Below are 22,900 nucleotides of genomic sequence, written 5' to 3'. Positions count from 1 at the left end.
GCCAAATAAATCAGCCAAAACTTGTTCTTTAAACTTCATATAAACGACACATTATCCTTGAAAGACGTTCAAAACAATTTGCCTTTCACAAGTTTTAAATGAATCGTGAATGACACATTTCAGTGCGTAACCTTCTTCTACTTATGTTGAGTGTTGTGTTTCGTGTGAAGAACTACCCTACTGTGTTTTTGTTTGTTTTCTTAGAATGACTATTCCAATTAAATCAGTTGTGATGAGTACCAGATGTTAGAGGATCATTATTCAACAAAATAAGATTATTGTTTTCACCAATTCAGTACATGGTAAAGAGGAGAGATAAAAAGGTGGTAGTTAATGAATATGATTATTCAATTCTCCACATATCGTCACCCAGACACTTTTCCAAATCAGTATTAGTCACATGACAGGCGCAATGACGTGCATTATTATTGAAGAAGAGTATTGAATAGCAGAGACGGCGAGAGACAATTCGGGCCTCGAACCCTCCCCTCCCTCCCTCCACCCCTCCCTCCCTCCTCCCTCCACCCCTCCCCCTCTTTCTCTCTCTCTCTCTCTGGTGTACACTTAATGATGAAGTAAATTACATAGCGTGCGTACGCGATTGTATTCGTTTGCTTTGGCTGATCGCTTTGCTGTTTTTTGTAAATGAAAGGATTTCTTCAAGTTTGGTAGGAAATTTGTCACGTGGTATGGACCTTCGGTATGCCTTTGAAAACCTTCAGAATGAAAGGTCACAGGTCAAACCTCGACTGAAGTACAAAGTGACTTGATTACACTGTGCATACATACTTACTTACAATGGCGACCTAGAGCAAAACTCAAGTAGTAAAAGGACAAAGTTAGCTTTGTGATGGATTCGTGAATGAGGGTTGTGGATTGAAACATTGCTATGTAGCGATGAGATGAGATGTGACGAGATATGCAACTTCCTGTTAGTTATTTTGACTTGTAAAGTTTCATTTAGGCCTACTAACCATGATTGTAATAAAACCAATGATGTGGAATTGGCATTGGAGCACAAACATGAACGGGAGTACGAATTAAAGGTCTGGTTCCGTCATAATGACGTAATACATTCTGCTATTTTAAATCGTATAAATTTTTTCCACCTATTGTATCTCTTCTTTGACAGCTTGTCCCGGACACGAAAGATGCCAGTGCTGGATGCGGGGAACTAAGGTGGTACAAATAGCAGTGTGCCAACAGCAGAGTGAGTTCAACCCGTATATATTAAAGACTTTAAACCCCAAAAGGATACTTCTTTTGCAGGAAAACCAGAATTGTTTTCTCATAGTTTATCAGTTGAAACTGGTTATGAATGGTTTTCAACCGTTTATAAGTTATTACTTGGTTGAGGAATGACCATGGTAACACATGTTACAACTGTTACAGTAAGAACTGAAAAGCTAGTATTAGACATATAAGGAGAAGTCAGAGAATATAACAAACGACTGGTAACAGGAGGTTATAATTGTGTGTGTTTTGGTTTCTTCTGAAAGCTGGCAAACGACTCGTAATATAGAAAGCTACGGTTTGTTTATTCTGAAAGATTTGATTTGATTTGATTTGATTTATTTTGTTTTTTTCACGTGCAAATATACAATGTGAAAAGAAGTCTTCTATAAAGCATACAATAGCTTAACAATGTAGAAGACTCCCTGAGGAAAGAAAAGAGAAGAAAAAATTAAAAACCAAATTAAACGTTTCGACAATAAATCAATTATATGATATTTTAATTAATATGATGCAATTATTTCTTTAATATAACATTTCCTAAATATTCTACAGGATAATTTATTTTTAATAATGTCAGCAATAGAATTCCAGGTTTTTATTGCTCGATTTCTGAGGCTTAACATTCCTGTTGAGGTATTCGTGTTATGATAATACGCATAATTTGCGCAGAAAAGAGAAGAAAAGAAAAGAGAACTTTAAGATGTTTAATATAGCCTAGTAATAACTGAATAACGGCTTAAAATCAGAACAATTTTCTATGAGAATCGGGTTGAAACTAACAAGTGATGGCATCAGCCGCGTATCAATTTATTTTGAGGAGCAGATGCCAAGTATTAAATGTGAACACAGAACCATCCACCATCGTTAGTTCATATGACAGAGGTCTCTATGAAGAAAAACTGGCCCAGACAGCTAAGAAAAATATTTCACATTTTGGGAGATAGCTTTGTGTAAACGTCGTGTTTGGGAGCTGTCATTTTGGTTAATCTGTGACGTCATAATGTCACTCTGATCTGAAAATCTCTCTTTGTTTACCCCACACTTTAAGGTCGAATGCTTATAGTTTCCACACTATAGAAAATAACAATTTTAAGAAATAAAAACTTTTTTTCGCGGCCCAGAGCTTCTCCCCGCTCAACCGCTTGGCGTAAATCTGCTGGACTAGTATATGACAATAGTACTATATCGATACGATTTTAACTGTATGATTTGTGTGTGTGTATGTGTGTGTGTATGTATGTATGTATTTGTTTTGTTTGTTGTTGCTTTTTGCTAAAGAAAGAGGAATATATTTTAAATACAACGGTGAAATGTGCATTCAGTTCTTTTGTATCGTTTTTGTGATAAAATATATTTGAAATTGGCATTTCTTGTACCATAAGTGAACTTGAAGCAAACAGGTGTGATGTCATATATAGCTGCACACTGAGAAATCTCTTCATCCAAATTTCTTCTTTAAAGTTGGAATGCATTACCATTTAAATACAATAAAGTCATTAGGTGGGGGGGGGGGGGTGTATTGCGGATAGCTTCGAATGCCCTAACGTTGGAACCCTATCCAATCCAATGTGACAAGAACAAAATGTAAAACATCAAGAAAACTAAAACATTTTGCTGCAAATAACTATGACATCAGAGTTGTTTGACTCAAGTTCATAGTACAAACTGTGACAACTTAAATTTTCCTTATCTTTAAAACGCAATATAGGAATTGCGCACAAATTTCACCAAGATGCTCAGTATATCTCATTTTTTCCATTATAGCCCAACAATAAATTTTTCCTTTGGACTTAATAATTTGCAAATCATAATGATACCCTTTTATAATTTTTCTTCGTTTGGGTAGAATGTTATTATTATCTTTGAACTGTGCAAAACAGGCATAAAACCAAGTTTGATATAAATTTATGCTGATATTATTTTTTCTCCATCTTTCAGACGCTGCAAACATTGGTATATAAGATGTCAATACAACTGAAACCGCAACGGAATCGACCATTTTAACCGGAACTCGACAATCCATAAATTTACTTGTTCTTCAGTTTTTCAACAAGCAATTTTGTGTCGAGGGATGAACAAATTTACGTCTTAAGAGTTTCGACAAATTAATAATTCTACCCAGCTGTTACAATGTGGACTTAATATTATTGTATTCTTGCTGTTTTGTTATTCATACCAGCCTATTCACCACTGGTACCGTAATCTACGTTCGCTTAAGAAAATAAATTTCCAACTTGGTTTTCGGGAGGGAAATGTTGTTATTTGTACAAATTGGCTGACATAAAACAATGAGGGCAAACGGAGATCATTGAAACGTTAAAAACGGTTTCATTGAAAAAATTTATAACTTTAATTCAAGATGTGGGATAAATTATTGATTGTATATGGGATATCGGAAATATCGAGTTTATTTCGAAGAACTGGTAATTCATCTCGCATGTGAATATTCTCGTGTATATCAATATATCTGAGAGAAAAAATATATAAATCGTATTGTTGTTTCTGTTTTGTCATTATTGTTAATTGTTTTTATTTTCTATCGAAGTGAAAATGTTCAGATAATATTGCACGGCACTACGGATATCACATTACTAATATATTGTACTAACTAATCGGATAATTCCTTTCAATAAATCTTTGTTTCGTTTTTCAATATCTTCAACATGATGTTACTTTCTTAATGAGACGGGATATTTCAATAATGGTGACAGTCAAAGAATGCCTTATCCTGTTTATTCTGATGGCGATGTACAATCATGAAAGTGGAGGGGTTGCTATTACTCAGTAGAACAAAGAAGTTAGCAATGAGTAGAAAAACAAACTATACGCATGGTTATCGATTAATAAGCTTTACAATGTATTGTAGATAATTATCTGATCTTAAGTAATTAAAAATAAAACACTCAAAAACACTAGACAATGTGCAGATTGCCCACCCTTCCTTTCCCCAAACATGTCTTGATTCGTTAACACCAATTGCTTTACACTAATACAGCCGTGCTCTGAAACATACATTTTGTTGTAATACTACCCCCCCCCCTACCCCCCTCTCTCATGAGAGCTAAAGTAACTCGATGCCTGCAGACCTACCGATTTCTAAATGAACGTTATTTTAGAATTGTAACATTCCACCAAAAATTGTGCAAAGTGAACTTCCTCATAATTTGAAATAACCTTTATGTACTAACCGTGTTTCTTAGTGTGTACTTATGTGTGTCTCATTCTCAGCCTTATTTACTTGAGTCTGTACATGCTATTTTTAAAATGGCATCCCATATCTTTTTGTAGCACGGTTAACAATAAACAATCTCAATAAATAGTATTGATAGCATACTAACACATCATATATATTTAAGTGATATGGCCGGTGTGTATCGGTTTATAGCATGAGTGGGGGTAGTGGAATGAGAAAGTGCCTCTCTGGTGTTTTACCCCCCCCCCCACACACACTTTTTGGAAGCTTCCTACCCCTTGAACCCATGATACACACCTGACGATGATCACACAGTCATAGTCCCGATGCAAGGGGACTGGGGTTGAGAACGGATCAGTCTGTTCGCTGTTTGGTTTTTCGTGTCCAGGTTCTTTCCTGGGCGACTTTCCTTAAAAGTATGTGTAGCATAATGTTCCAGCTTCCATTCTAGGGGATACATACCTGACAAAACACCAGAGTCGATGCAAGGGGACTGAGGTTGAGAGTGGATCCGATGCTTGGTTTCAGTTCCAGGGTCTTCGGTTCTATGTATATTTTCAGATCACGTGTAATACCTGAACGACTCAACACGAAGTGTAATGCTCGTAATTTTTACCAGAAAACACTACGATTGTGCTGTTTTAATTATGCAGATAGACACATCCCCGACGGGGGTGGGGGTGGGGTGGGGGCGGTGGACATGTCCCCTTCTCACCCCTTCTCTCACTTGGCTACACCCATGTTCATTGCGAATACTTTTGAAGTTTTTGAATTAATAACGCGATATCATTCATAACGGAGAGTTTATCATATGTAGGAAGGGACCCATGATATCAGCCATACTACAGTTTTAGTGCTTGTTTAGTGACCATGCTTAGGTTTCGAAAATGGGCAGACACATTTCATTTGGCAAAAATGTGATTACAGGTCCTATTGCATTATCAACTGACCAATCCAATTGTTAGTGGTCATTCCTTTATTATAGCCATTATCAGTGGCGTAGGAAGGTACTTTTGAGTGGGGGGCTGAAGACTTATGGCCGGCCTGGGGGAGGGGTCTAAGGGGAGGGGGTGTCCCCCTCCCCTTTGGAATTTTTTGCATTTCCAGATAGCCTCAGATGCAATTTGGTGCAATATAGCACACTTCAACACCGACTCCATTTTGTAAACTTAATTTTGTATTTTCACCTGGCCTTAGATGCAATTTGGTGCTCCAAATGAGATTTTTTTTCTCATTTGGAAATGAAAAAGGGGTTTTCTGACTTGCGAAGCGGGGGAGCGGAATGATACATCCGCCCCTCCACATTTTTCACTGGGGGGGTTGGCGCCCCCCAGCCCCCCCGGTTCCTACGCCCTTGGCCATTATGGCTATTGGATCGTCACCAACTATTGACTGAGTATATAGCTCAGTTACTATGGTCACCCGAAAGCCAAATCGCAGCTATAAATGAGCTCTTTTGTTTTCTGTTGAAGATGTAAACAACGCGGATATCCCCCCACCTCCCCAACCACCCATAAACACCCCACAAAACAACAACAACAGCCAAACAAAAACACCATGTAAACTTCGTTGAAATTGTTTATTAATATCCCTTATATCCAAAAGGTTTACACGAAATCTATATTTAAGCCTATATATACACATTTAGCAGTTTACCTATGATGAACGTGGCAGAGTTGGTAAGAAAAAAAAGGTAAAAGAAATACATTCACCAATTTTTGCTTCGATTAGGAATTTCAAATTAATAATGTAAAATAACGATGGTTTAATTTCACCCAAAAGAAAAAATGTTGAGTAAACTATAGGATTTATCTTCTCACATGATTCAAAGAAAGTAATTGGCTGTCTGAGACTTGATTAACCAGCCACTATTCTCGTAAGCTTTGATTAGCCGACTCTATCCTCGTAAGCTTCGATTAAACGAAACTATCCTTGTGAGCTTTGATTAACCAACACTATCCTCGTAAGCTTTGATTAACCGACACTATGTTCGAAAGTTTCGATTAACAGACACTATACTCGTAAGCTTTCAATTAACCGACACTAGCCTAGTAGTGTAAGCTTCGATTAACCAGCACTACTCTCATACCGTAATTTTCGATGAACCAGCTTTGATTAATCGGCATTAACCCTGTAAGCTTTGATTAACTAATACTAGCCTTGTAAGCTTCAATTAACCGACACTAGCCTAGTAGTAAGCTTCGATTAATCAGCACTATTTTCATAACCTTTGATTAACCGGCATTAAGCATGTAAGCTTTGAATAACCGATACTAGCCTCATACTGTAAGCTTGGTTTAATCGACACTATCCTTGTAAGCTTGGTTTAACCGACACTGGCCTTGTAAGCTTGGCTTAACCGACACTGGCCCCGTAAGCTTGGTTTAACCGACACTGGCCTCGTAAGCTTCGATTAACACCGATACTAGCCTCTAGATGAGTTGATGCTTTTTGATGATATAATATCCACACACCCAATGCAGCTGTGAAATAAGTGTTAAATTAATTACATTTGACTACAAAAACATTATTTCTTGTCGATGTACGAGAAAGCATATTTCTATGGTTGCCACAGACAACCAAAGAAAAAGAGAAGGTTTTAAGTTACAAATTTGAAAAAAGAGCATTCTTTGGAACTCGAAATAAGGAACTCAAAATGGTGACCTTATTTTCTTTCCCACATAGCAGCACCCTCCACATCAAAGTTTTTGTAAACAACATGCACGTTACTAAAGTACAAAAACAGTTTAAATAATTAAATGTATAATAACTACAGTTTTAATAACTATATGTATCAGAACAACTGAATATAATAATACAATTGGAAAAAAATTGGGCCAAAAATATACATAAATTAGCAAATACAAGGTTGGTAACAGTAATAATAAATCTACTTTTTTTTACTTAATATTCTAAAATTAATTTTTAAGGCATCCAATGGTTGGTTTGGTGTGGGATATATTATCAAGATGTGTTAGAAAGGCATTTGATAAACAACTTAAGTACAAACTAATTACCAATTTAGGTACACCTCCTCTAACTCCCTACCCCCCACCAGTTACAAATTGATATCTTCTCAAGTTCGACAGAGGGACAAAATGACTTCAGTGAATTGATCCTTTGAATGATAGAGAATATGACTTTCGGTTTGTTTTTCCTAAACAAAAACTTAGGATGCTTATTACAATGTTACAATTGTGTTTGTCTGATTATATCATTACAGAATTTTTCTCTATTTCTTATAATTTTAACATTTGTGCTTTATTTGTTTCTATTTCGTGTTTCGTTACAATTGAGAGCAATTTCCCTTCAACCTTCAAAGACAACATAAAAAGGTTCCACATAGGCATAATATTCCCCTGAGGCAATTCCTCTCCATTGCTCTTATTTTTGCAACCATCCACTGCACCCCCTATCTTACTTAGAAAGAGACACCACACAGACAGATACACTGTATTTCCATGGGAACAACTTCAACAATTAATTAGCCATAATTAATTATAAAGGCAAGTTTAAGTTTTTCTCTCAACCAAACAAAAAGAAAGAGAAATGAAAAAGATAGCTATAATAATCGCAAGGAAACTAATTAATAATGAGGCAATTGCTGATTAATAGTTTTATATCTAAACATATATATGTAGAAAACAGACAAGAGAAGATAACAATAGCGATGTATAGAGTCATGGTTAATCTGTCTACGGAAATTAAGAAAAATTGTGAAATAAACATTAAAAACTACCCAAAAGATAATAATACCTCCTCTTACAGGAGCTGTTATGCTCTTCGCTGCCAATTTACCGCAAATAGGACCACACCTGGACCTGGAAGTATACCCTTTGAAGATCCTTGTGTTGGTCAGCCTCACAACACCCACCCACCCACCCACCCAACCAACCCACCCACCCACCCACCCACCCTCCTTGAGTGTCTTCACCAAAGGAAATGATTGTTTGCCTTAGAGTGTGAATAATCGCTCTGTTTGTTATTTAGCAGCATTTTTTTCTTCTTCTTTTTGCACAAAGGTTTTTTTTCTCAGAATAGAACAAAACCCACTCGCTGACAGCAACATTTGTCTGGCAATTTCAAGAAAAGTCGAGGTTTTAGTATTTAAATATTTTAGAAACAAAGATTGGACAAGGTCAGGCTGATATGAACCCCAGCTGAACTCTTCTTACAGTATATATGGGATTTCAGTGCAATGAAAGTAAATTTTCAAATTTTTATTCTGAAGGTGCAAAGTGGATAAAAAGATGTTTGACAATGACTTTAAAGTACTGTTCGATTGTCACTCTGTGAATGACGAGAAAAAGAAAAAAAAAAAAACAACTAATTGAAACATGTCTTCCCTCTAAGACCCTCTCTCTCCTTTCTCCCTAAATTCAGTTGCTTCCTTTTACCGAAAGGTATTTTCTTTCCCCCTCCCCCTCCCCACCTTTCGTTTGCCTCTCTCTATCTTTACATATGCCACATAAACCTCAGCCTCTTGAATGTAAGTAACCCTGTCTGTTCCAGAAACTATATTACAATAACATGCAACAAAATTTATTACATTCTTTATACAAATGATGAAAGTTTAAAGAGAAGATGAAGGACGACGTAGGATTTTTTCGTCGACTCTTGGAATAGAATTTTCCCAATTTGAAAGATGCTCAGGGTTTGATGTAATACAGACATAAAGGCAGCAAAGAGATATGATAAGAAATCGTAGCTCTAGAGGTTCAACAAAATTGTACATGTGTTGAACTATTATTAAAAGTTTTTTTTAGGCAAATGATAATCAACTCATGATAAACTACAGGCCACTTCAACCAGCTGTTGCTTTTTGTGCAGGTTGCTTTTCAATAACACTTTCACCTACTGAGACATTTTTCTGATTTTTAATATTAGCTGTGGGATGTCCATCTAAATGGCTGGAATTTCTAGTTTAAGCACAAAGCTCTTGACAAGCAAGGCCACAAAAGCAGAGAAGAGAATCTTGAGGAAAATAAAAGACTTCTGGGGATTCCAAAAACATATTCAACAATGTTACTGGCAGTATCTAACAGAGAACTTCCTCCCTGCCTGCCAGCTAATGGTTTACTTTCCCAAGTTTTGATAAGTGAGTGTGTGTGTGCTGTTGTTGACTAACTTTCAGTCAATGTGCAATAAAATTGCGACATAAATCAGTAAATTTTGCCGTTTGTATCAGTCCACCAGGGAGTACCTAATGTTTGATTTTTAGACCTTTACAATTTAACAAGCCACAACTATCTCAGACGATTCTTTTGCCACAACTATCTCAGACGATTCTTCGCAACTTGGGGTCTCTAAGGAATAAGGGAAGGAGAGCAGATGGGGGAGAGCAGAGGGGGGCAGCAGAGGGGTATGGATTTGTGACATCAAGTGACCACAACCACACTAAACGCTTCAACTATTCAGCTGTGCATTAGTTTTCTCTTAGTTTTTATAACCACCAAAGGTCTAAATAAACCTTTGATATTGAGTGCCTATAAATATTACAATATATAAAGAGACCGAATGAACCGACACGTTTTCCTTACACGCGATTCGTTTTTTTTCTGAATACACTTCGCAAAGGGAACGGCTCTAATAGATAAGTGACATGGTTTAAAGGTCACCAGGAGAGGTTTCCTAACCTTTGACCTTTTTACTGGGATGCATTGAGATCTTCATTGCTGCCCTCTTTCCCCTTCTCTCTCTTTGCCTTGAGTATATTCTTGTCGTAGTATCGGTACATCGCTCGGAAATGCAGGTCCTGCAGAACCACGTGGGGCCTCTTGTCCTCGAGAAAATTTTTAGAGTTGGAAGGCGTCCACTTCCTCTTCTAAAACAAGAAACGAAACAGAAGGATTGCTTACTGGTCGTAGATTGTAATCACGGATGGGAATAAATATTGAAATATTTGAATAGATATGAATGATATCTAAGGAAGAAATAATCCAGGTGGGTTTTTGCAAGAAACTGACGGGAAAAAAAGTGCTAAAAACCCAGGCCATTCGGGTCAATTCCTGGTCTTAAAGGTTATCTGTATAGGACCCAGATTATAGCATGCAATAATTGCTAGTTTTCAAAAAGTACTTTCCTGGAGGTCTTTACTATCCAAATTATTCTCAGATGTTCTAAATGAACCCACAAGATGTTTGAATGTCCTAGTGGGGGAAATTTCCTCCAGGGTGATAACAGAAATAGTTTAAAAATTTTGACCAAAGGTGACCATATTTGAAAATCTGGCATATTTGGGGCCAATACAGCATACTTTTAAACTGGAATGGTTGCATGACTAACAGATAAAAGTTCAAATGCATACATTTGCTGTCAATGCTCAATTCAATTATGTCTGCAAACAAGGTTGTTAAAGACGGTAGCATTTGGGAGGGGGATGGGGGGGGCTCCGGGGACCCATTGGCACTTGGGTCACATGCCTATTGGGTAATCCTGTACTGGTTGGGTTAATATTTTTAAGTTAACATCTTGTACTCCACTGCTAGTACTGTCTAAGATGTCCTCACTTGGTGGTCCTGAGTTGCTATTAGCTCAAACTAGACATGCTCTAGACTTGCTCAAATCAACAATGGACTTGCTGACATCGAACTTAAAAAATTAGCACCCAGCATCAACACATCAAACAGTGCCGAACAATTCAAGAAAGGGACAACCATAGCTAATGGCATGGTGTAAATAAGATGTATACAGCTACATAACATGTATATATATATTGAAATGGTACTCAGAGGGAACATTTATTAATTTAAAAATAAATAATATTATCCCTTTTTCTTTAACCATCTCAGTTATTCAACTTTTCACAAAATCTACAGTCATGTTCAACGCATTAATAAAAAATTTGAAAAAAGAGAGGATTGACAAGCTTGACCAAAAAAATATAGGCTGGAGGCTTTGTTGCCAACGATTTTTGACCGTTAAGAGAAATTTTAGCTTGTTAACCCACACATTGCATCTGGTTTTTATGTTTTACAAGAGAAAAGTACTATAAATTTAATAGAAAAAGCTTTCAGCCTGGAGAAGACTCATAGCAGAGGGGGAATCCATTCCCCTTGTATAATATAGATGTATATACTACTGACTTCAACCTTACAATCTACTATACTTGGCAGAATAGGAATCCCTTCCCCTTGGATAATATATAGATGTATATAAACTACCGACTTCACCCTTATAGTGTACTATACTTGAGTGATCCAGATACCTGAATGAGGTAGCATCCAACTAACGTGACACTTCTTGTCCTTCCGGCCTTGCAGTGTACGTAGACTGTGCTGTCTTGTTCTGCGTGCTTCTTCATAAACTCTATACCGGTGTCTATGTTCTCCATTGACGGAGACGAGTAATCTACTGTGGGGAGACTGAGGTAGTCGACGCCTGCATTATCCCAGTCCTACAAAGAAACAAAACAAGCATCATTAAAACTAGATCATTGATAATGTCAGTAGTCAACGCTTGCATTATCCCAGTCCTACAAAGAAACAATACAAGCATCATTAAAAGTAGATCATTGATAATGTCAGTAGTCAATGCCTGCATTATCCCAGTCCTACAAAGAAACAAAACAAGCCTCATTAAAACTAGATCATTGATAATGTCAGTAGTCCACGCCTGCATTATCCCAGTCCTACAAAGAAACAAAACAAGCATCATTAAAACTAGATCATTGATAATGTCAGTAGTCAATGCCTGCATTATCCCAGTCCTACAAAAAAACAAAACAACCATCATTAAAACTAGATCATTGATAATGTCAGTAGTCAATGCCTGCATTATCCCAGTCCTACAAAAAAACAAAACAACCATCATTAAAACTAGATCATTGATAATGTCAGTAGTCGACGCCTGCATTATCCCAGTCCTATGAAGAAACCTTATATATTACAAGCCTAAGGATAGGAATGAGTCTTTGGAAACAAGCCTGATCAAAAATAAATCATTGATAATGTCAGTAGTCGACGCCAGCATTATCCCAATAACAAAGACAGGAATAAGACTTTGGAAACAGCATGATCAAAACTAGATCATTGATAATGTCAACAGTCTATGCAGGTCTGTGTTTACATCACATAACTAACACAGGACTTCCATAATCACCTGTGCAGACATACTAATAACCAATTGATGCGACAGTAATTGTGATTTTAGGAAATATCAACTGAAAAACTGGGTATGTTGTCAGGAGAAGTGGGCATAATTTTGGGAGAGGGAGAAGAGGGACAGAGGTGGCTGGTGGGTGGGTAGGTCGGTGTGGGGTTACAGCAGGGAAGCAGGGAGTAAAGTAGAGGGGTTTATCTGGCTGATTCTTCGTATTAATTACCTCTTTCCTGGCGACAAATCTTTTGTGTTCGTGTCCTTCGCACAAGGAAATGACTGCTTTCACATTCTCGTCCTTCATGAGCTGGAAAGAAGAGAAAAAGGAGAAAAAGAAATTTTAGAAACATTTGTGAATTTGAAAAAGTGAAATAGTGAAGTAAACAGGCATTTTGCAGGCAAAGTGTTAACCTTCTATAATGAATGTTATTAACGGATGTGACGGAAAAAAAATGCCCTCTGTCTTTTGGAAACGGTAGAAATTTGAGCTGATACCGATGACCTTTCAACGCTTTGGCAAAGAATTCCAATGTGACTTGTATCCTATAATTCTCCCATCTCATCCTGCTATGTACTACATACCCAGTCTTGGTCCCCCCCCTTCCCCCCAGTCTTTCTGCCTCCATCTGTTCCATTCATGCTCTTTTGGCCAACTGCTTCTCTCAGATCTTGTTTGTCTTCTTGCTCTCCCAAAACCCGACCCCCCCCTCCCTCACATTTATCCTTTGATGATAATGCGCCTGTCCCATCCTGCTACCCTAGGGCCACCCTCACATCTCTTTCCATCATATTCTCTTCCCAGTTTGATATTGTTTCTCTCAGATCTTTCTTGTCTTCCTTTCCTCCCCGACCCCACCAACCCCCCCCCACCCCAACCTTGACCCTTTGTATAATACTGCCTCTGTCCCATCCTGCTAAACTTCAACATTCTGATCCAGATCTGATACAATTTTACTACTACCCAACCCCTTTCCCTGGGCGGTAATAAAATGTTTAAAACTATGCAATTATCAAGTTCATCGATTTACTAAATACCTCCCTGTTAGACAGCACTGCTTAATTGACAAACAGTACTATTCCATTGCTGTCAAGTACAGACAAAACCCAGCACAGCAGTGCCTAGTAGAGTACAGTACAATGGCTAGACAAGTACACACTATAGTATACAGTAACACAATACTTTGTAAACAAATCGCTGTTATGGTTTAATGATATCTTTGGTACAAAAGAGGAAAAGTCTTGGATGAATAAGTGCGAAGAATCAAACCCTTGAAGCGAGACTTGAATAACAAGGACAATGGACTGGCTTTCTTGGAGAGGCTGTGAACTAACTTGAGACTTTCATGCATTGAAGGGAAAAATATGTACAAAAGGACACAGCATATGAGAAGACAGTTGTTATCAGCTACTGTCGATGTGGTTTTGGCTTTCACTAAAGAGAAGAATAGAACTGCTGTGGTTCTCTTGAGCAAATAAATAATTTTGAAAAGAATGAAGGAAATTTATGGATATGATGGGATTTCAACAACCACTGACCTTAGGTCACCAATCCTGTGCTATATCAGACAACTGAGCTATCAAGCCCTATATTGGTATTAACAATCCCTGAAATTTGAACCGACTAAAATTTGTGAATTCCACATGCAGTGAAATGTGTGCCTTCAAACATGTTTTAGGCACTGTCCTTTTGAGAAAGATTTTAAAATTGTGTTTTAAAATTGTTTATTTTTTTCAGATGCTGAGCTATTAATATATTTAAAATTCATGTTTGTCTATATATAGTTAAAGCAGAAATGTACCCAAAAAATTGTTTAATTAAGTGTTAGTTTTTGGTATATATCTATTTTGCAGTCATTCTAGAATATAGCAGAGTTAAGACTACTTCCCTTTAAGAGCACATGAACACCAAATACACTGTAGGTATATAACATCACAAAATAACTAGGTTCTGTACACTCTGCACTCAAATGTACACAAAGGTCGGTTCCTGTCAATCCGCCAGTCTTCACAACTAGGTGTTTATATAATCGAAACCCGCCGGATTCATGCACACCAACAAATCATTGAGACAAACATTGGCTGAGAGCCCATTAAAAGTAGATTTTTCACCTCAGATTCTTTTGTTGTGTTGTACTTTGCTGGGTTCAACCCAATCAGTACTGTTGAACTACTGTATAATATTATTTACTGTACCATCTAAACTTTTAATTGTATAGCAGTAGGCATACAGATTCTATTAATACAGCTCAATCCAATTCTTACATAGTGTATCATAAAAATAATAATAAGGAGGTCTTATGTATCTAGAGCAGACTCCAATTAAAGTTGTTCAATGGCCTTTGCCCATAGGCACTAACTGTGGGTTACCAAGCTGTGTCTAATAAGGACTGTACTTCCTCAACAAGGGATTGTTTTTCACTATTCTATGATACCTATAAACTCTGCACTGTACAGTTTGAACTTATTTTACCCTATAAAATTATTTACAGCAAATATAACTCAACTTATAGTCTTTAAAACTGGTTTTAATTTAAAACATACATTGAATGTCATTGTGAAAGATATTAATTTAACACTTACATTAAGGTCATTGTGATTGAACTTTCTCAAGTTTTTCATATTGAGCAACTCAAAACTGCCAGATGAACAGAAGAATGTTGAACAATGAGCGGCGAGAGCATTAAAATACTATGTTTCGAACATACAGTATTAGCATCTTGTTTTTGAAAGTTCTAAATTAAAGTTCCATCAAAGCTTTTGGATGGAGAGTGTAGGCCGTCATTACTGGAGAGTGTGTGTGTATCAGGGAGGGGAGGGGTGGATTGGTAAGCGTTACAGGACAATTATAATTGAATTGAGATTTCATTTAAATAAGAAAGATGCAAGTTTTCATAGATCTGAAGAATTAATGCAAACACACACTCAGTAAACGAAAAGGTTTCATTGCACCTGTGAGTACAGCCATAAATACAAAATTTCCATGGATGAAAGAATTGTGCAAAGGAATTACACCCTATCCCACTGAGCAACCCCAACCCTCCCCTTCCCCCCCCCCCAAACATACTTCTTTCCCTCCATTTATCAATTTTGCCAACCCTGGTAGTAAATCCAGACAGACAGTACTTTTGTATCCTAACATTTAGGCAATACACACGTACACCAAGCTAACAATATATAATAATTTTTCAGAAGATAAATTAGCATTATGTTATGAAAATGCCACCCATGGTGCTGTGCACACAAGTGATATGCACTGTACTCTCAACTAAGATTGCTCCAGTTTTTTGTATTATTGAGCTGATGGTTGTCAGCTGAAGCTTGTCAGACTTAGCAGATCAATATATATTGCAAAATATTGAGCATACATATTAGGCAAATGGAACGATGTTTGATAAATGTACACAGATCTGGGAGCAAACATTGTTTGATCTAGGGCAGAGAAACTTCATTACAGCTTGCCAAACAATGTCAGAGTGGCAGTGCTTGCCAAAGTTTTTATGAAATATAAATATGAGATTACTGTTTGAGTTGTTTTTTATTAATTTTTTGTGTGTGTTTGTTATTCAACTCATATGCCATAAGGGAGAGGTTCGTTAACCTGACCTTGTCAAATTCCATTTCAAATAAGGTACAATTAAAGTAAAAAAAAATCTATAAAAAAAATGAAATTTTGAGAGAAACTGTCAAGAAGCAGATGCAGTTACTAACTACAGAAGTGTATATTAAACCTTGATTTAGTTAAAAAATATCCAAAAGTTTTTTTTTTTTTTTTTCTTGTTTTCTCTTTCAGCTTTTGGTTGTTCATTTACTTCTTCTTTTCTTCTTTTAAGGTTTCTTATTTCTCCTTTCTTAATAACGGGTGGCGGCTTGCAAAACCACCATTGCTTCGTTGGTGTTAATCCGCCTCCTATTGCGTAATACACATGTACCTGCATGTACCTACATGAACATATATGTACCTACATGAACACATACATGAACACAAACATGTACCTACATGTATACCTACATGTACCTACATGTATACCTACAGTACTGTATTTAAACGGTTGAGGGTTGATACTGTAACGGTACACTAACCATTAATAGGGAAAGTGTTGCAGTTTCACGTTGAAACTTTCCATGCAAGACAGGAAAAGTCTACTATAAATTTACATCTCTCTGTTTTGAAAAGAATTGTTCTGTTTTGAAAAGCGTAACGGACTGCCATCAATTTTAAACATATATCTGTTGTGACAAACATGTATAGTTTGATTTGCTTACGAGTACAATTTTTGTTTTGCCTATCTATAAAGTTTTTGTCTGTTACCTTGCCAACAAACAGCAGAGCTGCTTTTGCGTCTGTTTGTACTGTGATGTTACAGTATGTGAAATTCATTAATCGATTAATTCAGTTACAGTACGTGAAATTTATTAATTGATTGATTCGAAAAGTCAGCACCACCCATGAAAAGAAAATAATTAAATTTTAATGAATTTTAGCATTTAAGCATGATAAAATTTAGGGCCTGTACATAATTATGTTCAACTCCTGTTACGTGACATCATTTATAATTGATACTTGTTGCTGCCCTAGAAACAAACACACTGGATAAAAAAAATAGTATGGCCTTGCAAATTTCAAATTAAATTTGAAAAGGTGCGACTGTCGTAAAAAACTGTTTACATAGTAACAGCTTACTGAGTTTAACACGAGTAAACAATGTGAAATAATTTGGGTCATAACTTCCAAGTAATGTTGACAACTGTAATGTTATGTATTAAAGGGTGCAAAGAGTAAAGTCTGCAGCTTATTGTGTTTATAGTGAGTCAATAATGCAAAATAATTTGGCCATTACTTCCACGTAATGTTGACAACTATTTGTTGTATGAATTAAAAGGGTGACTTTATGTACCAAATTATTTGTCATATTTTAATGACGTTTACAAATCACTGCTACAATCCAGGCAGTACTTCAGTACCACTTTTTATTTTGGAGAAATGAACATTTAGAACCTTGAAATGAAAGTGGCTGAACTACTAAGCCTACGTAGCACACAGACCGTAAGGCCAGTTTCTCAGATGCAACATAAAAGTCACAAGAGAAGAAAAAAGGAGACTTTTATGACCTTAAAAGACCATGTGTTCTGTGTATATTGTAGTACAAATTTAACAAGGACAAATAAAGTTAGTGTTGAATCTAAGCCAAGGGTTGTTCTTTTGTTTAACTGCAAAAGCTGAAATAAAAAAAATATGCTTTGGATGAGTCATTTATACAGGAGAAAGCAATGGGATGATTATTAGCATAAATTTACGCCTCCACTGTTGAGCCATCATGATTAACTAAATACTGGTTTATCCTTTTAAAGGTGCATACCATAAATTTGATGTCTTTATCATAATTATTTCAATTTTGACTATCTTTAAACCCTAAACAACTACAAAAAGATAAAGTACTGTGGAGAGAAATTCCAACTTTCCTAGTTTGTCAAAGTATGTCAAACTATTAAAACTAAAATTCTGTCTGAGGGCACAAGTACTCAGAATTCTGTCTGAAGACAGCATTTGAAGTACAAGGACTTCGCTAAATTATAAATCTGTTTGTTTTCCAGTCAAAGTATATGTTTCACTTTTCAGGCTTAGAATTTCACAAATTTAGCTAATTGCTAAAAACTAAAAAATGATTAAAATAATCTACTGGCTAAAATCAACTTCTCATTGCCTTTTTCCTGAATTAACAGCACACAGTTTATAGTGAACATGTCCATTCAAGCACTTCAGTATTATTTGCTAATCATAAGCAGTAATACATTACTGTACCTTACAGTAGGTGTGGAAATCATGTGGATTCCTTGACTGACGATTGTTAACTGACCCACCATGTGTTTATGATGAAGTAACTTTGTCTACTGGAAGAAAACTGCGAGTGTCTTTTTCTATCTACTGGCAAACCACAAAATCCACTGGTATGTCGCCATGAAATACAGTAGCCAGAACAGATCAATGTACATAACAAAACAACACAGTTTTATAGAATCTTTCTGTCTTGACTTGTATAGAATTTTCCACATGCTTGACTGGTCACCTTCTACCTAGTTTAACAAAGGAAAAGACCCCAACTTGACAAATTTCCCTCTCACATTTTGCACGTGGTTTTTACTTTTGTAAATCAGCGACACATAACTGAAGGATAATATGGAATAATAAGTCATGTTGTCACTGGCTGTGAGGAGGGAGGAGTAGGTGGAAACTAATAAATATTTATCCTGTGCAGATTTTGTTTCCCCTACCCCCAAAGTGTCATGTACCTTCCCTAGCTGCAGTACAATTTCAAAGAGTCTAATCCTTGGCCAATATATGTTCCTACAAACTGTCATTAATATGATGGTTCTGCACTCCCCCCCCCCCCCCACCTTCATCCCACTAACTGTAGAACATGCCAATCTTTCTCTAAGATTACTTCCAATACTCCCCAAGACCTTGACGATGGTACTACAGGCATGTAGGGTAAGGCTGCTGGTGGTAAAGAGCTAAAGTAAACCAACATCACTAGTTTTCAAGAAAATTATAATATCTGAAATGATTTAATATAATTATATCTAGACCGAGCAGAAATCTACCAGTTAGCACAGAAATCAACAGAGTGATCTCATGATTGTACATCATGTTCTGGGCTCTATCAACTCTCTTTCAAGTCTCTCACAGATCTGGTTCTGAGTTTTACCTTTTCTACATCACTTTTGAATGGCATTGCTCCGACAATGATGTTTTCGTCCATCCTGTCGTACCAGTTCCTGGATGAGACCTTACTCATAACCACGTTGTAGAAGAGTGACGGATAGAAGCCACCCATCTTGAAGTACAGTGGTAAGAAAGTATTTCTGTGAATAAAATAAATAAAGCGCAATCACTCACAAACCCTTGAAGACTGTTCATTTTGGTAACGATACACTTTGATTGGATTATGTTCTTTACTTGTACTGTAGACTGCTAGTATAGTAAAGGCTTCATAATTGACGCTCCTTCAAATATTACTGGCAACGATACAGCAGGCAACCTAAACTTTTTGCAGCGAAGCAGTTACATATTTCATGAATTTGAATTCATTTCAGTTACATTTGCTGATCAAATTGTGTTTCTTTTTTTAAAGCTTTTAAACACACTCCCCCCAGTTTTGCACATGTTTCTGGCATTTGGAAATTATCTTACTCCCTAAAAATAACCAAAGTAACCTCAACATGATACCACTTCTCTCTGGGACCTGACCTATCTGAGCTCAGAGGCTCAGAGCATAGCAAACAGCATCCAGAGTCAATGGATGTAAACTTACAGTCAGCTTATCGACGAATGTGTCAATTTCAGGGTATGAAAGAACTTGACACAGCATCATCTTGTGGTCAAATTCTGCTCAATTGTAAGTTGCATACTGTACAGTAGGTACAGCACAATAATTATTTTGAGATCATTACATTTCTGAGGAATGACACATATGAAAAACGCATATAGTTGAGTGATCTGGAATTTTCCTTGATAGATATGGTTGATCAAATCCTTAAAGGAATTGTCTGGTGGAAGATTTTGATACATTGTCTTTGTAGTTATTATTTTTCTCTTTCTAACCATGTAAAAATTGTCCCCATTCGACGTTTTCTTTTTGTAGAAATCTGGTTTTCAAATTCACCAGTTTCTCACCAAAAGTACCGTTTGTTCGAACGCTTCAATATGGTGATTGACGTAGTGGTTGCAGATAGGCAAAACAGGCGACTTGAAGTTAGCACTCCCAATTCCGCAGCAAATAAACTCACGTGTAAGCACATTGGATTGCCTCATATATATAACGTACATACTCGCGAACGTATATACTACGATGCTCAGTTGGTGTACTTGTATAGCGTTACACATAGTACACTCACACTCAAACCACAGTTCATTAACTGTTCTTCGAAATCGCTGAAATAAAATTCACGGATCAAATTAACAGTAAAAGGAAACTTGTAAAGTATTCGTTAAACCGAAAGATGAAACTTGGCGGAATCGATGTCATCGCAGAACTGTCCGATTGTAAACGTTACAGTAGGCTATACACGCGAACATTCTTCGCGCTGGAGCTGGATACCGCGATGTGTAAACAACGAAGAGCCTGCTGTTAAAACTTATCTTGTGTTTCACAAAGACCACAAAACCACCGATCTACTACACATATGGCGGCTTAAGGAGTTTTTTAAATCATATCTAATTTATAAGAAATTTCACCGGAAATTATTGAAGAAATTGATCGAATCGTTGTCAGAGCAGAATGTAGCACTGAGAAGCTTAGGCTTCGCAGAACTGTCCGATTGTCAACGTTTGAGTATAGCCTACATGCGAACATTTTTCGCGTTGGAGCTGGATAGCGCGATGTATAGCCTGAACAACTCAGAGTCTGCTGTTAAAATTTACCTTGTGTTACACAAAGAATACGGAACCACCGATCAAGTACATGGCGGCTTAAGGAGTTTTTGAAAACATATCTAATTTTAAAGAAATTTCACCGGAAATTAAGGAAGAAATTTATCTGTATACAAACGCTGTTTTTGTTGTGATTACCGTATAGGTACTGTACGGAGGGTGGGTTATGACGCAATCTGCTATGGCAGAGCTGACGTCACGTATTGTACTGTTCAAATCATATTTGAAATGTCTATCCATAACGATTAAAAAATCGTTTCTCTGTCAAACGCAACATTAGCGTTCTCATACTTTGACAACATGTTTGGAAAATTATTTACTATTTTTTAAGCTAACTTCTTTGGGCCACCAGACAATCCTTTTAAGTGCCTCAATTATGAGCCCACCATGCTAAATACACTTTTAGAGATGACATGACAACTTAGTGACATGGGCTACTTCTGGACGGAGACCGCAGCACAATATTGCCAAACTGTCTGGTAAAACATGGGATATTGCGAAATTTTTTCATCCAGAATTTGAAAAGTATGTTGGATGAACTCAATTTGCACTCCCCAAGGAGACAAACCTCAGTTAGGCCTAAAATGCATCTAGGCTACTGCAAAATAGTCTAAGTAAGAATATAAGCAACCAAGTTACACCAGTTCTGATCCTATGGATTTCTTAACAGTAGCTCTTAGCATAAATTTCTTAAGGTAGATTAGGTCCGAATCAAATCCCACTAGGCTATTCCTGGCACATAGACTTAGGCTGTTACGGTGTTACAGTACACTAGTAGTACTAGGCCTTCTTGCTATCCCAAGTTGTGAATTACCGAAAACTATTGACCAAAGTTCCCTTTCCTTCTTGGCTGAATGAGTATATACTTCTCTCGATGAAACCCTTCGTTGGTAAACTCTTGCTTAATCGAATAAGTTTAATAATCATCAAAGCGAAATCTTTGATCTTAGTACCTCAAACTCAAATACACGTAGTATACACAGTAAGCCTAACGTTATATCTTCGATGACTGGTAATGCAAAGACTATTTACCTCAACGAATCTAGCATATGCATTATGGCAGTGTGCAAACAAGGCGATTGTGTGTCTTTACGCTTCACTGCTCTTTCTAAAAGAGAAAGAATGCTGAAATTAAAGGCGTTGGATAGATTCAAGGAACGGTTCGTTGATACCTAGTCTCGCAGGATGAAATTGCATGGAGTGTTTGTCATGAGGTAGTTGGTCAGCCAAAACAGTGCCACGATCATACTATGCAAAGGCCTAATCCGCGAAAAACAATAGCATTGGTCCCAGGTGCAGGACGTGTGTATTAGTAGTTGTTACGTCACTTCCGTTTAGGATTCCCCGGTAATTAATCATGATTGCTTGCAGAATGGTGTCAATTTTGTTGCATATGTGGTGGGTGTGTCACGACAAGTTACTTCATTTAAGTGTTATATCATCAATAGTGTGGGCAGGGGAAGCAATATGGGGGAGGAGAGTTATATGAAAATATCTAGATACAGCCTAGGAATTGCAAAACTTGTTTCGGAAAATAAGAAAAGCCAATTCACACACAGGGTGTTCTCACCAAAATCTGATACCTACTAACCTACAAACCAGTTCCCTAACCCTCTCTCCTTACCTCGAGTCCTTTTAATGACAATGCGATTTTAATAGAATGTCACCCGTACACGCCACACAGAAATGACAAAACCAATAATGCCCTACACTTCCACTTTGTTATTGGTTTATGCAGGCTTCATTTTTCTTTCATTACAAAATCAAGATGTACATAAATTCACTAACTTCCAAAGCAAACTGATCCTTGGTTCTATATTTTTCGTGTTTACATCTTCCATTTCTGAAAGTTTTCAAAGTTTGTGGAATCTCACATGTTTTGTCTAACATCTCAAAAGGCATAGGATGGGGGAGGAGGATGGGGGGTTATTAGTCTTGGGAGGAAT

At 36.9% G+C, this 22,900-nt stretch overlaps 1 protein-coding gene across 2 annotated transcripts; it reads right to left on the bottom strand.

Annotated features, from left to right (window-relative positions):
- Positions 1-5,989: 5,989 nt before the first annotated feature.
- On the bottom strand, positions 5,990-22,219 carry LOC139977138 (phosphatidylglycerophosphatase and protein-tyrosine phosphatase 1-like). Of its 2 annotated transcripts, none has more exons than XM_071986248.1 (5): positions 21,987-22,219; positions 19,231-19,387; positions 12,753-12,833; positions 11,637-11,825; positions 5,990-10,253 (listed from the first exon to the last, which is right to left on the bottom strand). In XM_071986248.1, exons 1-5 carry the CDS (start codon positions 22,007-22,009, stop codon positions 10,077-10,079), a joined length of 627 nt encoding a protein of 208 aa, XP_071842349.1. In that variant the 5' UTR covers positions 22,010-22,219; the 3' UTR covers positions 5,990-10,076. The 2 variants fall into 2 exon arrangements, with proteins under 2 accessions (XP_071842349.1, XP_071842348.1); XM_071986247.1 differs by lacking the exon at positions 21,987-22,219 and adding an exon at positions 21,769-21,979.
- Between the last annotated feature and the right edge of the window lie 681 nt (positions 22,220-22,900).

Source organism: Apostichopus japonicus, chromosome 12 (assembly GCF_037975245.1).
Source record: "Apostichopus japonicus isolate 1M-3 chromosome 12, ASM3797524v1, whole genome shotgun sequence".
NCBI classification, from domain to species: Eukaryota; Metazoa; Echinodermata; class Holothuroidea; order Aspidochirotida; family Stichopodidae; genus Apostichopus; species Apostichopus japonicus.
This window is presented reverse-complemented; position numbering and strand designations above follow the sequence as displayed.